The 18109-nt window shown below is 36.4% G+C and overlaps 1 protein-coding gene across 8 annotated transcripts in view; it reads left to right on the forward strand.

The window, feature by feature from the left end:
* RIC1 (RIC1 homolog, RAB6A GEF complex partner 1) overlaps nucleotides 1-18109 on the forward strand; it is a 145676-nt gene that overhangs the window by 81655 nt on the left and 45912 nt on the right. For 5 of the 8 annotated variants that reach the window (XM_070590009.1, XM_070590013.1, XM_070590010.1 and 2 more), the window contains 3 exons: nucleotides 11837-11944; nucleotides 16824-16966; nucleotides 17236-17372. In XM_070590009.1, the coding sequence (XP_070446110.1) occupies nucleotides 11837-11944; nucleotides 16824-16966; nucleotides 17236-17372 (388 nt within the window). The remainder of the gene's footprint in view (nucleotides 1-11836; nucleotides 11945-16823; nucleotides 16967-17235; nucleotides 17373-18109) is intronic. The other 3 variants (XM_070590011.1, XM_070590012.1, XM_070590016.1) reach the window with 1 other exon arrangement.

Consider the following 18109-nt stretch of genomic DNA (forward strand, 5'->3'; position numbering starts at 1 on the left):
GCCTCCTCTGGTTATTTAAGACAATTGGTATGTGTTCAGAAAAGAAGGGCATTCAAGTTAACTAAATATGTGGATTCACTAACTATGTGGGTTCTCTTATAATAGTTTTAGTTCTCTAAGGTCTGTAGTAATGTCCCCACTTTCATTTCTGATTTTAGCAAGTTGAATCTTCTCTCTTTTTTCCTTAGGTTTTTCGATTTTTGCTTTAATTGATTTTCTCTATTGTTTTTCTATTCTCTGTTTTGATCATATCTACTCCAGTCTTTAATCCACTCCAACCTCCTTCTGCTAGTTTTGAGTTTAGTTTGCTTTTCTTTTTCTAAATCCTTAAGGTGTAGAGTTAGCTTATGGACTTGAGATGTTTCTTCTGTTTTAGTGTAAGCATGTTAGCTATAAATTTTCCTCTGAGTACTGCTTTCACTGCATCCCATGATGTTGTGTTTTCATATTCATTAGTCTCAAATTTCCCTTTTTTTTCATTGACCTTTTGGTTGTTTAAGAAGTGTTGTTTAATTTCCTCATATTTGTGGATTTTCTACTTTTCTTTCTGTTATTGATGTCTAGTTTCATTCCACTGTGGTCAGAGAAGATACTTCTTATGATTTCAGTCTTTTAAAATTTATTAAGACATTTTTGTTGCCCAACATACGTTCTATCCTGGAGAATGTTCCATGTACATTTGAGAAAGAATGTGTGTTCTCTTGTTGGGTGGAATATTCAGTATGTGTTTTGCATCTAAGTGACTTACAGTGTTGTTCAGGTTCTCTATTTCCTTACTGATCTTCTGTCTAGTAGTTCTATCCATTATTGAAAGTGGGGTATTGAAATTTCCAACCATTATTGTAGAACTATCTGTTTTTCACTTTAGTTCTTTCAGTATTTTCTTCATGTGTTTTGGGGCTCTGTTGTTAGCTGTGTATCTGTTTATAATTGTGATATCTTCTAGTGGATTTGACCCTTTTATCAGTATATATTGTCCTTCTTTGTCTCTTGTAACAATTTTTGGTTTAAAACATTTTCTCAGATATTACTGTAACCACCCAGTTCTTAGTTACTATTTGCATGGAATTTCTTTTTCCATCCTTTAACTTTCAGCCTATCTGTGTCTTTGGATCTAAAGTGAGTCTCCTTTAGAAAACTTTGAAATGGAATCATATGTTCTTTTAAACCATTCTGACAAGGTCTTCCTTTTGCTTAGAGTGTGTAATCCATTTACATATAAAATAATTACTGATAAGGAAAGACTTCTGCCAGTTTGCTATTTGTTTTCTGATGCGTTGTATCATTTTTGTTCCTCAGTTGCTCCATTACTGCCTTCTTTTGTGTTTAATTGATTTTTTGCAGTGTACCATTTTGCATCTCTTCTCATTTCTTTTTCTTGTATATGTTTTAGCTGTTTTCTTAGTAGTTATCTTGGGGATTCCAGTTAACATCTTAGACTTACAACAACCTAGATTGAATTAATAACTTAGCTTCAATAGCATACCAAAGCTATGCTCCTGTACATCTTTGTCCCTCCTCTTTTGTGTTCTTATTGTTACACATTACATATTTATACATTGTGTGCCCATATCATAGCTATATAATTACTGTTTTATGCATTAGTCTTTTAAATCATATAGTTAAAAAAGTGGATTTCTGAACCAAAAATACAATACTCCTGGCTTTATATTTAACCAATGTAGTTACCTTTATCAGTGTTCTTTGCTTTTTCATATGGCTTTGTATTACTGTCTAGTGAGTCTCCTTTCATTTCAACCTGAAGGACTCTGTAGTGTTTTTTATAGTTCTGGACTACTTGGGATAAAATCCATCAACTTTTGTTTATCTGGGAATCCTTTAATTTCTCCTTTATTTTTGAAGGATAGTTTTCTGGATATAGAATTCTTCCCTTTTTTTCTTTCAGCGCTTGAAATATTTCATCCCACTGGCCTCCATGGTTTCTGATGAGAAATTGGCTGCAAATCTTACTGAGGATCCCTTCCACATGAGTCACTTCTCTTGCTGCTTTCAAGATTCTCTCTTTGTCTTTCAGTAGTTTGATTACAATGTATCTTGTTGAGGATCTTTTTAAATTTATCCTTCTTAGAGTTTGCTAAACTTCTTGGATGGTTAGATTCATGTCTTTATCAGATTTGGGACATTTTCCAACCATTATTTCTTCAAATATTCTTCCTGCTCCTTTCTCTTGCCTTTCCTTTAGGACTCCCATTATACATATGTTGGTTATACATGGTGGTGTCTCACAAATTTCTTAAACTGTGTTCATTTTTCTTCATTTTTTCTTTCTGCTCCTCAGATTACATAGTTAATAAAATCACTCATAAATTATAATCACTAACTATTAATTTGTTGGGTTTACTGGACCACAGTCTAACAACTATCCATTATTTGATGTAGTGTACCTATAAATCGGTATACCTTAAGTCCCTGTGGTAGAGGATAAAAAGAGAGCATTGTGTACCAAGTGTTGACTCTTAAAGCTTCTGCTCAGAAGTGACGCAAGTTGCTTCTCCTCATGTTTTCTAGGCCAAAGTAAATCATGTGGCCATACTTAATTTTGTGTGGGCAGAAAAGCACAATTCTTCTATGTGCCCAGGAATGAAGAATCTAATATTTGTCAGTGGCTTGAAGGACAACCAGGTATGCATGCAATGTGATTATACCTGTCTGTTTCTGAGAAGCCTCTCTTACTAAGCAAGAACTATAATTCTCAATGTGCTTTTATTATCTCCCTTCAAAAAGTCTATGATAAAGTTTCAGAAAAGACATTTCTACTGCCCAAGTCCAGGCCCTTGTATACTCTTATTAACAGTCTCCTAATTAATCTACAATCTCTTTTCCCTCTCCCACTTTATCCTCAATCCATTCTTTAGCACTTATTCTGATATTTCTTTGTGCAGACAAAGGTTATTGTTCATTTCCTTAATTCTCTAATATTTTTCAGTTTCTTAGGACCTGAAATTGAAGCTACTGGCTCATATGTCAACTCCTTTACCTAATAGCTCTGTGACCATGAGCAAAATTCTTAATATTTCTAAGCTTTGGTTTCTTTTCTGGAAAGGTGAGGATAATAATGCCTGTCACAAAGGATTATAAACAATCAGTTGAGATAATGTGTGCAGAACATTTTGCACACTCACACTTAGTAAATGCTCAATTTATTACTATTTTCCTGGCATCCAATTCTTCATAATCTGGCTTTAACTTATCCTTCCAGTCTCATTTTCCATGACTCCCTTCCAAAAATCTGATGCTATACTCTCAAATTATCGTTGACCTAACTAATAATATTTTTGATCATAAAGTTAGATTTTTTTTAAATCAATGTAATTTTTAATAGTTTACTGCATATTACTATGTTCGGAAGAAGGGATATCAACTTTCCTGTGAAATTTTTCTCTAATTTTTGTAATGAAAGTCATTGAGAAGTCAAGATTTACTTAAATTTGCTGTTAAATTCTTATCATAATGCTTTAGCACTAATAAATCACTGTTTATGTAAAGGAAAATAGAGGGTTTCCAGTTTCAAGATGGATAATGAAGTTTCCATCTGTCTCATGAAAATCACCAACAGAACAAAAAGTTGAAATACTATTTCCATCTTTAATGAAAGCTAGAGATATCTCTAACCCTTGAGTTAAAAATCGGATGAGAAAGAATAAAATGACTTAGGAAGAATATCAAACCTGAGAGCCTAAGGTTACCTACATGATATTGATGAAAAACAACTTGTTTGATCTGTAAAACCCTGGAGAGTCTCAGGAATTAGATGCGCTAGTACCACAGAATATAGTTGGGGGCTGTAAACAGAGGAATTGTTTGAAAAAATCTGAATAAGTATTACTATGTTTCCACCTCACAGGAGACAGGAAATATATTGTCTGACTGAACCGGAAGGATTCCAGACAGAGTAGGGCAAGGGTCAGATGTAAACTAAAGATGGGAATTAAGTGAAAGTAGTCATACTGAACAGTAGGATGTCAAGTGTTCTTCCCCTGCTTGGCTCCAGACTTCTGGCTTCCATGCTTAGATATCCCAGACAGAATTGAGGGATCCTTCTTGGGGAAATTAAACCACTCCAGGAAAATGACCTAATATGCCCTGATATTTGAAGACCTCGACAAAAATGCCAGTGGGCTACTACCCTGAGGTTCAGCAGTTGACATCTAACTTGAATACACAGAGCTTATAATTAACTTTTTCTTATTAACCTGTTGAACAAACAGCCAAGGATTATTAGCCATCTTAGGAAAGTTTCCAATATAAAAGAGAGACACACAACAGAAAAAAGGAAACTCAGAGGAAATAGGCCATGCAGGGAACACAAAAACTTTGAGGAAATAATAATTAACCTCAGACAGATATTGCTTAATAAAAGCAAAGGGTGCTAGAAGAAAATAGGGAAGGTGGGTGAGAAAGTTCCTGGAATGAAAAGTACAATAGCAGAAAGAAAATATCCAGTGAAAACATTGGAAGAAACAGTTGTTGAACTCTCCCAGGATATAGAACAAAAGACAAAATAAGAGAGAAAAGGGAAAATTAGAGGTTAATATGAGGTTCAATATGTAACAGTAGGAGGAGTTCCAGAAAGAGAGAACGGAAATGGAGAGCCTTATTAGTATATTAAGGAAACAAAACATGTAGATTTTCCAGACCTAAACTAAAGACATCAGTCACTAGATTTCAAGTGCTTGGTGCAAACAGTGATAGGTCCTCGTACTTATAGAAAGGGACATTAATTCTGAAATTTCAGAACTCACTAGAGATCAAGAGGAGATCCTAAGAACTTCCAGATGGGAAAAAACAGATCATAAAGTCTGTGAATAAAAATTGTCATTGAACTCCACAGCCACAGACCAGAGTCTAAATGACATTGGTGCAAAGCCTTTAAAATGCTGAGAGAAATATATTGACTTGTGCTTTTATGGAATTCGTCAAGCACACACTAGTGAGAACAGTATAATGATAATTCTTGTACCCATCTCCCATATTCAGAAGTTGCCAACATCACCCTTTCCTGTATGCATGCATACGTTTAGTATTTTGAAGCAAATTCCAGATACTGTATCATTTCAACCCTAAATACTTTAGTTTTATCTGTAACAGGTAGACATTTTAAAGAAACAGCCACAATATTATTACACCTAACAAAATTAACAATAATTTATTAATATTATCAAATACTTAGTCTGTGTTCAGTTTTCTCCATGTTAACTCAAAACTGTCTTTTTAGGAGTTGTTTCAAACCAGGATCCATTGCATTTGATGGATATGTCCTAAGTTTCCACTTTTACCTAATGGTTTTGTCTGCTGTATCTGATGATCGTTCCCTGGATCTGTTATTTTTTTAAGGATTACGAAATTGTGATTTTTTTTTTTTATTCTACCATTCCTTCTGCATTCTTTAGCTGTGATTATATAAAGAAGAACTTTCTTTCGTTATCTCCTTGATATTTACCCTGAGATATAGTCCATACAGGAAAGACAGAGAGATGTTCGATTCTTTCCCTTTTTGTTGTTACAGTAATGAGTCCTAAGAACTTCCAGAGATAACTGAGTGTTTTTAGTATTGTTGTGAATGCAGGGGTTTTTATATATTTGAATTTTAATCAATTGCAGTCATTCTTTTCAGTGATCTAATTGTCACATCTTTAGCCTATGCAGGAGCAGATAAAAATGCTGTCATTTAAGTGGCATCCTTGCTTTCAGGCACAAGGCTCGTTTTACCATTTCCTGCCCCTGATTTGGAATAAGTCAAATCTCCAAGGAACTTTTGTTTCTTTCAGTGCTCAATGGTATTTTGAAGACCATGACTTGATGCCGTTACTTGATTGTATTTGCTTTTAGGACTTTTTAATGAACAGAGCTAAAAGTAAAAAGTAAATTTTTCTTTTATGGAACTTTTTTTAAAAAATTGCAGTAATATTGGTTTATTACATTATGTAAATTTCAGGTGTACATCATTATATTTCAATTCCTGTGTAGATTACATTGTGTTCACCACCCAAAGACTAATTACAATCCATCACCACACACGTGTGCCTAATCATCCCTTCACCCTCCTCCCTCCCTCTTCCCCTCTGGTAACCACCAATCCAATCTCTGTCTCTATATGATTGTTGTTGTTTTTATCTTCTCCTTCTTATGAGTGAGATCATATGGTATTTGACTTTCTCCCTCTGACTTATTCTGCTTAGCATAATACCCACAAGGTCCATCCATGTTGTCGCAAGTTGCCAGATTTCATTGTTGTGGCTGAGTAGTATTCCATTGTGTATATATACCACATCTTCTTTATCCATTCGTCCCTTGATGGGCACCTAGGTTGCTTCCAAGTCTTGGCTATTGTGAATAATGCTGCAGTGAACATAGGGGTGCAAGTATCTTTATGCATTTGTGTCTTCATGTTCTTTGGATAAATACCCAGCAGTGAAATTAGCAGGATCATATCGTACAACTGTTCTTAATTTTTTGAGGAATCTGCATACTGTTTTCCATAGTGCCTGCACCAGTTTGCACTCCCACTAGGAGTGTATGAGAGCTCCCTTCTTTCAACATCCTTTCCAACACTTGTTTCCTGTCTTATTAATTATTGCCATTCTGACAGGAGTGAGGTGGTATCTCATTGTAGTTTTGATTTGCATTTCCCTGATAGCTAATGATGTTGAACATCCTTTTATGTGCCTGTTGACCATATCTATATCTTCTTTGGAGAAGGGTCTGTTCAGATCTTTTGCCCATTTTTTAATTGGGTGATTGTTTTGTTGTTGTTGAGGTATATGAGTTCTTTATATATTTTGGATATTAGGCCATTATCAGCTATATGGTTTGCAAATATCTTCTCCCGGTTGTTACATTGTCTTTTCGTTTTTTTGAAGAAGATTAACCCTGAGCTAATATCTGCCACCAATCCTCTCTTTTTGCTGAGGAAGACTGGCCTTGAGCCAACATCCATGCCCATCTTCCTCTGCTTTATACATGGGATGCCTACCACAGCATGGCTTTTGCCTAGCAGTGCCATGTCCACACCCAGGATCCGAACCAGCGAACCCTGGGCTGCTGAGAAGTGGAACGTGCGAACTTAACTGCTGTGCCACGGGGCCAGCGCCCTGTCCTCATTCTTTTTAATTCTTTCTTATCTATTCAGCTTGGGTGATTTCCTCTAGTCTTTTGTCCAGCTCAGTGATCCATTCTTCTGTATCATCTACTCTACCTCTAGTCTCTCTAGTGAATTTTTCATTTTTATTATTGTATTCTTCATTTCTGATTGGTTCTTTATTATATTTTCTAGTTTTTTGTTGATGTTCTCACTGAGTTCATCCGTTCTTCTCCCAGGATCAGTGAGCATCCTTATGACTCTTTATTTGAACTCTTTGTCAGATAGATTGTTTATTTTTGTTTCATTTAGTTCCTTTTCTGGGGGTTTGTCCTTGTTCCCTTACTTGGAAGGTATTCCTTTGCCTCCTCATCTTCCTTCTTTCTGTGTGCTTATATCTGTGTATTAGACAGGTCACCTACATCTTCTGATCTTGGAGAGGTGGCCTTCTGTAAGAGATGCTTCATGACGCCCAGCAGTGTGCTACCCCCTCATCACCAGTTCCAAATGTTCCAGGAGTGACCCCTGTGTGGGCTCTGTGTCTCCTTCTCTTGTGGCAGGGTTGCTCTTGTTGCGGGTGCCCAGGGAGGCTAGGCTGTCCCCCTGGCCGACTGGTTGTAATTCTCAGCTGCACATGGCTGCTGTGGACTCTCCAGTCACTTTATCGAGCATGGGGAGCCCCAGCACAGTTGGCTACAAGGTCTGATAGCACATTCCTGTTGCAGTTTTTCTGTTAAATGAGTAGGCCCCCACCTTGGCTGGTTGCTAGGCTCAGGGGCTTATAATTACTGTAGGCATCCCGCCTGCAAGACTGTTATCAGCTCTCTCAGGCTTGCAGCTGAGTGGAGCTGGCCCCAGGCATGGGAGCACCTAATTGTTTTAGGCTTTGAAAGGTGGGGCTGATCCCCTATGTGGCTGTTTGAAAAGCACAAGTCTTCTGTGACTGACAAGTCCCACTGCCCACAGGGGCACGCACACCGTCAATGCAGTCCTGCCCCATATGCGCCTCCTGACCCCTTGAATTGGACCCACTCACCCCACTGCAGAGGCCCCACACACTTCATCAACGTGCCACACAGTCCTTCTGCTCCTCATGCAGGCCCTGTCCCTCAGAGGCAGACCCATTCGTCTGGCTGCAGAGGATCCAGACACCCAGCCTGTGCAGGCCCACAAGTTGCCCAAGGGCTTGCTGTTGGTGGGACCAGTCCCTAGGGTGGGCTGCCTGCCCTGGCTGAGCTGGATTAAATCAGTGCTCTAGTGGGTGGGGCAGACCCTGGGCTAACAGTCCAGGGGAAGAACTCCAATGGTGTCTGCCAGTATTTGCATCAGCACACCTGTATTCAGTCACGATAATGGCTGCTGCCAATGTCTCAGTCCCTGGAGGGGTCTCATCTCTTACTGAGATGTACCCAGAGCCTATCAGGTTATTCTCTTTTCAGCAAAGGACTGTGCGCTTTCTTGTGATTTTCTGTTGCTTTCCAAAATGGGTGAATTTGTGCATGGACCCTTGAAGAACCAACTTTTTTCCCTTATGTCCAAAAGCTTTTCTCAGGGTATTCCCTATTGTTGTTAGTAGCCAGCAAAGCCAGATATTATGAGACTCGTCTCAGTTCTGCTGAGTCCAAAGAATGCTTATAGTGGTAATGCTCCCCTACTCAGGGCCCCTGTTCCTCCAGGGAAGGCTGCATACCTTAGGATTGCTCCTGGCTGGCCTTGAAGTTTCATGGCTCGCGAAGGTGGCTTTTTTTCTCTCCAGAAAGGAGTTTCGTCCTTTTCCACCTCAGTCAGGACTGTCCCTTGTTGCAGGGTTTTTTTTTTTTAATCCAGTTTTCACTTCTCTCTCAGAGGTAATTGTTCCCAGAGTAGTTGTAAATTTGTTGTGTCTGTGGGAGGAGAAGAGTTCAGAGTCTGCATACTCCGCCGTCTTGGCACCTCTCCAGGAAGTAAATTTTAGAAAGGGAAAAAATACATTGTGAGTTAATACTGATATCTCCAATGCAAAGATTGTTATAAGTTAAAGTTTTTAAAACCTTTGAAATTTTTTTGTTTTAAAAGTGAAGTTAAAGATTTACTTCTCTAGTTTTATATTTGTGTATTTTTCTTATTGATAACCTTGTTTCCCAAGAACATAAACATAATTGCTTGTTTACTTTATCCTATTGTACTCATAGTAGCTCCAAAATAATATCAATATTCTTATAACAGTATTATGGCTGAATACAGTTTGATTCTTTTATGGTTTTTCCTTAGGAAATTTTCCATTAAGGATGCACAAACTACTGTGTTCCAAAGTTACTTGAAATAATTATTTTTGCTGTTAGCTTGATGTACAATTAGGTTTGTTTCTTTTCTGTTTTTAGAGATTGTTGTTGATTTTCATTTTAATTTCCTTTATTAATTATATAAAACATTTTCACGTCCCAAAGTTAAAAAAAATGATAGTAATAACATCCCTCACCCTGTAGTCTCCCTTCTCTTGTAGGTATACATTTTCATTTGGTTTTGGTTGTCATTCATTTTAAAAATAGGAGTGCATGCGTATAAACATTGATATTTCCCTTCGTGTCTTACAAATGTAGCATACTGTATACAGTATTGTGTACCTTACTTTTTCACTTAACAACAGATGCTGCGGATCATTTCAGGGAGTTTTTCTACTTTTCCTTTTTTGGCTGCATAATATTTTGTTGTGTGAATTCAACCAGCCCTATTGTGATACATATTTTGATTATTAGTCTTTCCTGTAATAAATTGCATTGTGTGAGCATCATTTTTGAGAAATTATGTGCAGCCTAAAATTTTACACCCAAACATTCATCTAGGCATCAAAATAAAGACATTTCAGACTTGAGATTTCTAAATTTGCTTCTCATACACCTTTCTGTAAAGCCCCAAGAGTATGTGAAGCAAGTAAGTAGAAGGTGTGGGATCTATAAAATAAATGATCTAACATAGGAAGGAAACAAAGAAGTCATTAGGATGATGACAAAGGAAAATATCAGGATGATAGCTGTGCAGACTTAGTAGGGCAGTGGGCATCAGGAGCGATGCTTCCAGGGGGAAATAAAAAAGGGAATAATAGGTTTAGTAACAGGTTTGACCCTATAGAAGATTATATTGAGATTTGTTTTTATCAGAGCTATTAAGGGTGTGAGAATACTTAGGTATAAGTTTAAAGAAAACCAAGGAAATGAAAGCATGTGGTAAAGTTAACTTCAGGAAAATTAACAAGTTATGTAAAGAAAGAAATGTAGTCACTGAATACTACTTGACCCAGAAGTGAAAAATATTTAATCATCATCATGACAACAATTTGGTAGAATTATGTTGGGAGAATGGGAAAAAATGGGGAATGAGAGTGAAAAGTTAACAGATAATGTCTATAATAATGATGTAAAGCAGTGTAAAATACTGTTTAAAAATATGCAGGTAAATAAAGAACACAGCTAAAAGAATTGAAGCTGGTTGTCTCCTCACTAAATGACTGCTGTGGGGTTTTTTTGTTTGTCATAAGCCTTCTAACACTATTGACTGTTTAAATTATGTGTATGTATTACTTTGAAAAAATAACCTTAAAATTAGATATACATGGAGAATGTCTCAGGGAATTCATCACAGTGTGTGTGTGTGATTAGCAGTTTAGATATGATTCCGATAAACTAATAACTCATGGTGTTCTTTTTAGGGGCTGTCAGATCAAACGTGGACATGTGTGGTTAAACATTAGCCATTCAGACATATAGAAGGAATCAAATATTCCAAGTCATGGCAGTAGCAGAACAGGATGGTAATAAAGCACCACAAGCTTCTATGTGGAAAATAATCTAAAACTAAAAAGTAAGCAAAAAGGTTTCTGAGCATCAAAATAATTTTCGTAAAGCCAGGAACCTTAAAAGCTATTGAATTTGTTAGACTCTTTATACATAATTTTAATAATTGCAAACTGGTTTCCAGGATTGTAAGTGACTGAAGAGGGAAAGATGATGTAGGCAGGCTACTTGTTGCCAAGAGTAAGTGATAGCTGATAGTAAGGGAAGAGACAGATAGCGGTTAAATTCCAGCACAGGCATTGAGAAAGAATGGTTCTGTGCCATGTGGAGATAAAGATTCCAAAACAAGTTTATAGTCCTTTTGAGGGATTGTGTGTGATAGCTCAGTTGTGTTGGCATTGACCCAGCCACTCAGTCTAGTGCAACCATTTAATGCCAGGAAGTTTTCACATTTAGCCATTTTGCTATTTATTACCAAGTTTTATGTGAAACATCTCTTAATTGCATCCCTGAATCTGACCTTAATTCTGATAACATACCCAAAGGATAGCAGTCAAGGATAAGGTGTGGAGTAAGGTAAGATGAGGTAAGGATTTGGATCACTTTGGACATGCACTATGTGGAATGGTATATATCTTCCATAGCTTCCCAAAGCAGAAAGGGCCATCAGTCGTTTTAAACAGAATATCTATTGATTTCCTTGAGAGTTTGCTTTTATCTTAAGGATTTTTTCCTAGGATTCTTTGATAACACAAGCTACATTGGTCGCGCATTTTTTTCTAGTTGATAGGTAGATATGTCTGCTATAATGGAATTTATCTGTTTTTCGTTTGAGAACCTGAAGGACGAACACCTGATTTGTTAAGTTTGACTTTTTTTACTTTGATTGGGTATATATTAGTCATAGAGTGGAGGAGAATTCAATATATTTCTCTTTGATCCTCTGTATTTGCTATTTTTTTTTTAGAGGAAGTCCACAAATGAAGGGGACACCCCACTTTAAGGAAGAACAGTGTGCTCCAGCATTAGATTTAGAAATGAGGAAAATATTGGATTTACAAGCACCCATCATGAGGTACAGTACCTTGGTTAAATTTAGCATTTTGTGATGACAATATACAGTATACAATATAGTTGGTTAATCGCATGACCAATAAAAAAGTTGATTTATTTTCATTGAGGAAAATTTTTTTAGTCCTAGAAATGCTTGATTAGCTCTTATAAAAAATGTGAAGTTTCACAGATGGTACATTATTAAATTATTGTAATAAAGCCCATAATTGGGTATACCAACTGTAATTTTATTTAGAAATTTGTATTTTTTGTTAAGATCTAAAATTGTTTGAACGGTATAACACAGTTGATGTTACTGAAAAAGATACTGATATGCATCTGTAAAAACAATGAGGGGGCACTCTCTACTGAGAAAAACTTCCCAAATATGTTGTTGGGTAAAAAAAGCAAGGTGTACTCTATATAATAATGCTACTATTTGTTTTTAAGAGGCAGCTGGTGGTGTTAGAGTATGTATTGTTCTGGAAGAATACATAAGAAACTGGGCATGAGAGCTCAGTGCTGAGGAGATGGGTTTGGGAAGACTTTTTACCATATACTCTTATTAAATATTGAGCTATGTGGATGTAATGTATGCATATATTGAACTATATGAACGTAATACCCATGTTTTTTAAACCCTTCTGATTCACAGTTCTAATAAAAGGCTTCTTTCACCATTTCTCTTGTTAGAATATAATACAGATACTAGAAAATAGTAAATAAAATCGTATGCAAGTGGCTGACTGTTGCCTTGCCTTGTTTAATCTATCTTTTTCTACTTTATTCTCTTCGTAGAAAAAGAATCCTTTCCCCTTTTTTGGTTATTTGTTTAAATGTGATCAGGGTTACAAAAGATTGAGTTCAGGTTACTCATCACCTTGGTCAGAAAGTTACTCTTCACCTCAGATTTTATTTCAGCATAAAGATCCTTTTCAAGAAGGTAACTTGTTGCATAAGGAATTTTGAATTTCTGTGGTACAAGCTAGGTGGAACTGTACAAGCATGGCTTTCTACTTCCATCTGGTGGTAAAAAATATTTGGTTCATGGAAATGGGATAGAAAAAGAACCTTTAAAAAAAGAATTCCTGCCATCTTGTACAAGTTTAATTGATCAGGTGCTAGTTTTTAATCAACAAATTTAGGTGATTGGAAATCTCTTAGATTTCTCTCAAAACTCAGTAAAATAATTATGTTTTAGAATTATATTATTATTAGCATCTATAACATGTACTTGCTGGAAATTTGATTAGAGATTTCCTGTATGACTTTGAATTGAGTGAGAACGCATGATATGTGGGCTTCATAACCAACTATTTTCCCTCCCACTACCAAAAATATGTCAGATGAAGTTAGGGATAATGGTTATGTTGTTGCTTATAGGCATAAGATTGCAGTGGTGCTGCCACCTTTTAATTTGTGTTTGAACAAAGAATAGGATTAAGCATCCAACCTTTGTTATTAATTGAAGATAGAGAATGTGGAGAACGTAAAAACTACTAATGTAATTTATAATTAAAACTCTTAGTCTATTTCTAACTAATACCACATAATCAATACTAATAAATACCACAGTTTATTCTGTGTCTTCCTCCATCTCAGGCCCTTAGGAAAGCCCTATGTAGTATATAGTATTTAATATTAGGTATTAAATATATTTACATATTTGAGGATTAGTGGTTATGAATTATATATTTCCCTATTAAGAATATTTGATTAATCAGAAAAACTATTCTACTTCCAAGATCCTACGATTCTACTTCTAAGATCCTAAATTAAAAACAAACAAACAAACAAACAAAAAACACCATCTGTGGGATACCAGATAGCTGCTATAAAGCCCATGAAGTCAGTGATTGGAGAAGTTCTTTGAGGACATAACGTAGAGTACATTTATGTGTGTTTTGTGTGTACTTAACCCCAAGGGTGCTTTTCAAAATATTTAAAAACCAGTATAGCATGAAAGTACATGGGATATTGATTATTGGTACAGGGTCCTGACATCCTCTGATGCCAAGAATTAATTCTTTAATTGTTATATCTTTGTGAGGGAGGGAATCAGTGGTGGGCCAGCACTTGGGTAGCTTGGAACAAGGCTTATTAACTAAACTTTATGGAAATACTCAGTACTTTAATAACTGACATCAGCCTATGTTTTAATGAGTTTGTTTACTTTCAGTTAATTGAGGAGGATATATCTACCTTTTTCTACAGATTCTACATCATGTTTATCACAGTCACAGTCATCTATTAATTACAACATCAAAATTGTGTTTGAGTCTATTTATATTGATGGATTTTTCTCTTGACTCTGGGTCGTGTTTTCCTGTTTATTCATATGTCTGGCCATTTTTTTTGTCACAGAATTGTGGATAATAATGTTGTGGAGATTCTGAATTATGTTAATTTTGTCAGAAGAGTATTGAGTTTTGCCTTGCAGACAGTTAAATTACTGGAGGGTAACCTTCATCTTGTTCTTAACTTTCATATGCAGTGATGCTTCCAGGAAGATAAGAGCAGGGAGAGGGAGAGTATAGTGTTAAAAAACCTAGTCTGGGGGCCGGCCCAGTGGCACAGCAGTTAAGTGTGCACGTTCCACTTTGGCGGCCTGGAGTTTGCCGGTTTGGATCCTGGGTGTAGACATGGCACCACTTGGCACGCCATGCTGTGGTAGGCATCCCACATATAAAGTAGAGGAAGATGGGCATGGATGTTAGCTCAGGGCCAGTCTTCCTCAGCGAAAAGAGGAGGATTGGCAACAGTTAGCTCAGGGCCAATCTTCCTCAAAAACAAACAAAACCAATAAATAAATAAATAAATAAATAGATAGATAGATAGATAGATAGATAGATAGATAAATAAACAAACCTAGTGTGACTCTTGCTGAATGAAGACCTCTGATAAGCCAATGACCACTAAATTACCTCTCTTGAAATGTTGTAGCAGATCTATTCTACCCACCACCTGCTACACATACACTTTATCCCTAAAATATATATTTGAAATGAAAGACTATACAGTTGTCCCTTGGTATCCATGGGTGATTGGTTCCAGGACCCCTGCAGATACCAAAATCTCCAGATGCTCAAGTCCCTTAGTCAGCCCTCCGTAACCAAAGTTCTGCATCCGCAGATTCAACCAACCATGGATGGTAACATAGCATTACAAGATCATGGTTGGTTGAATCTGCAGATGCAGAACCCACAGATAGGAAGGACTGACTTGTGTAATATTTTAAAAGGTGAACTTTCTATAAACTGGGAATTTTAATTGATTACATATGCTCTGAAGTTCAAGAGATGAAGCTGGGTAAGGGGATACATTAATCTTTTTCAGTATTTTTATAATTGGGGAAGAAAATGCAATAGATTATTCATTGTCTGAAGTCCTTGGGGAATGAGTGATTGAACTCAACCTTCCAAAGAATTGAAGGTTTAGTTTAAGAATTAAAACATTAACAACATTTTTTTCATCATTATGGAGTAAAATATTTCTGAAATACATTCTTAACTTCTTAAGTATGAAAGGAAATTTAATAGTATGTAATAGAGTATATATTATAGACACAGCATTTTTCATTCTTTCTTATACTTAAATTTGTTATAGCATGTGATATTTTTGAGTACTCTTACATCCATCTTATTCCATTAGCTTTCTTGATACTAATTTCCACTGGTTTCCCTGGGTCTCTTTTTCTTTCTCTCTGCCAGTACTTTTTTTTTTTGGTGAGGAAGAATGGCCCTGAGCTAACATCTTTGCCAGTCCTCCTCTATTTTGTATGTGGGGTGCTGCCACAGCTTGACTTGATGAGTGGTGTAGGTCCACACCCAGGATCTGAACCCATGAACCCCAGGCCAGCAAAGCAAAGCATGCTGAACTTAACCGCTATGCCACTGGGCTGGCTCCTCTGCCAGTACTTTTGCAGTCTTATTTATGGATTCACCTTTTCTCTTGTCCTTTCTCCTCTTCTTTGCTTCTTCCCACAAATAGTTAATGCCAGATAAAACTAGTACTGCCCCAGGGGCTGGGCATATAAGAGTAAGCCAAGTAGGCATTTATGTGCCATTAGGTAAGTAAATGTTAAATCTCCTTGCACGTATCAATAAGTGCTGAGATCATACTCCGTAATTACTTTTCAATACTTAGTCAACTGAGATGTCTTCTGAAGGGAGAAACTATGTTTTATTCACTTTTGAATCTCCAACACACAACGTAGCACCTGTCATGAGAGCACAGGTTTAATAAGTGTTTGTTGAATGAATGAACAATGTGAGACTAAATAATACCCTAGAAATCCAGTGGTCTAGGACTGTGCTCTCCAATACAGTAGCCACTAGTCAAATGAAGTTATTTAAAGTTAAATTAGTTAGAGGTGAACAAAATTAAAAGCTCAGTTCTCCTGTCACACTAGCCATATTTCAAACATACAATCACCACATGTGGCTAGTGGCTACCATGTTAGTACAGATATAGAACATTTCCGTCGCTGGTGAAAGTTCTGTTGGACAGTGCTAGAGGATTGTTAGATTTATACTTCACGGCTCCAGATTGTCATCCTGTCATTAGTTCTTTTTATGGTTTCTCTGCCTCTTTTCTTTCTTGTCAGCTATCACTTATCCTTCCATCTTCTAATTTGCTGTTGCAGTATTTCTAGTTTTTAATCCATCTGTGACTATTGCCACCCATAGTCTTTCATTTCTTCCATAATTTCTGATTCTAGATTGAATTATACATAGATAAAGCTGCAATATAGCTATATTTTAGATAAATGGCAGTTTTGTAAGTAGTGTCTTGATCTTCTCTGCAAGAATATTCTTCAGAGCAGTTATATTGCTACTCATTGCTTTCCCAGTACGCTCCCTTAAAAGGTAATTGATTCTAAATTGCTTACTTCCCTACAGTTTGCAGTCTGTATTGGAAGATCTCCTGGTTGCTACTTCTGATGGACTTCTTCATCTTATTCACTGGGAAGGAATGACAAATGGAAGGAAAGCTATTAATCTTTGCACAGTACCCTTTTCAGTAGATCTGCAGTCATCTAGAGGTAGTTATACTTTCTGCATGGGGTAGAACCAGATGTTTAATATTTGATATAGACATTTTCTACAGATGAACATTGAGTTTTCTACTTTGGAATTAATTATGCAAGAGAGGAGTGTGTGTGTGTCAATAGGAAGGAGTACTTTAGTTGTTTAGTGTTGTTAGTTCATTATTTTGTCCTTTTAACTGTCCTTACAGAGTTTGCAAGCAAAAATGTGAGGGAATTATTTACTGTATTTGTATTCATATTTCACATACTTATTTTTTCATCAGCAGGTTCATTCTTGGGCTTTGCAGATGTGCACATCAGAGACATGGAATACTGTGCCACACTTGATGGTTTTGCTGTTGTGTTTAACGATGGTAAAGTTGGATTTATTACGCCAGTGTCGAGTAGATTTACTGCAGAGGTATGACTTACTAACTTTGTTTATTTTCTTTATTTTACATTTATTAATTTTAGTCTTTGTTATTAAATCTCTCCGCCATTTTCCTTATTTGAGATTTTAGTGGTGGTTGTCAATTAATTTTTTTAATCAAAACTATACATATAAATAGTGTAAGTAGACAAATGTATTAGACATGTTGAAGAAAAATGATAGTTCCTGCCCTCCTCCCTGCTCTCTTCGCGCCCAGTTTCATTCTCAGAGGCAACTACTTTTTATTCCTTTACTGCTTATTTTGATATTTATTTTCAATAATCTGAATATTTCCTTTAATTTTTAGTTTTTAGGCTGTGTTCATTGACTTCCCACTGTGGAAAATGACCACTTGCTTTCCTCTTCCTTGTTGGCACCACACTCATATTCTTCTCACCTTCTCAATTTGATTATTGTGATTTTGATTAGATTACTATTCATTGTTTATATTGTTATTGCTATGTAAAATCCATTAGTACCTGAGCCATATGATAAGTTATGATTATTTTTCCGTTACTGCAGATTTCCCCTCCCCCTGGGCATTAATAATTGTTCTTTACGTTTGCTTAGTTTTTATGTACATACCATAACTCAACCTCAGACTGTCTGCTGGTTATGTAAATATCCGCTTGATTCTTTCAAACACGTTAGGTGTTCTGTCCATTTCATCTTCTTGAAGAAATTTCTCTTGGAGCCTTCTCACGTGCTCCCAACTGGATTGGTGGCTC

The sequence above is a fragment of the Equus przewalskii genome, chromosome 22 (assembly GCF_037783145.1).
Source record: "Equus przewalskii isolate Varuska chromosome 22, EquPr2, whole genome shotgun sequence".
Taxonomy (NCBI): domain Eukaryota; kingdom Metazoa; phylum Chordata; class Mammalia; order Perissodactyla; family Equidae; genus Equus; species Equus przewalskii.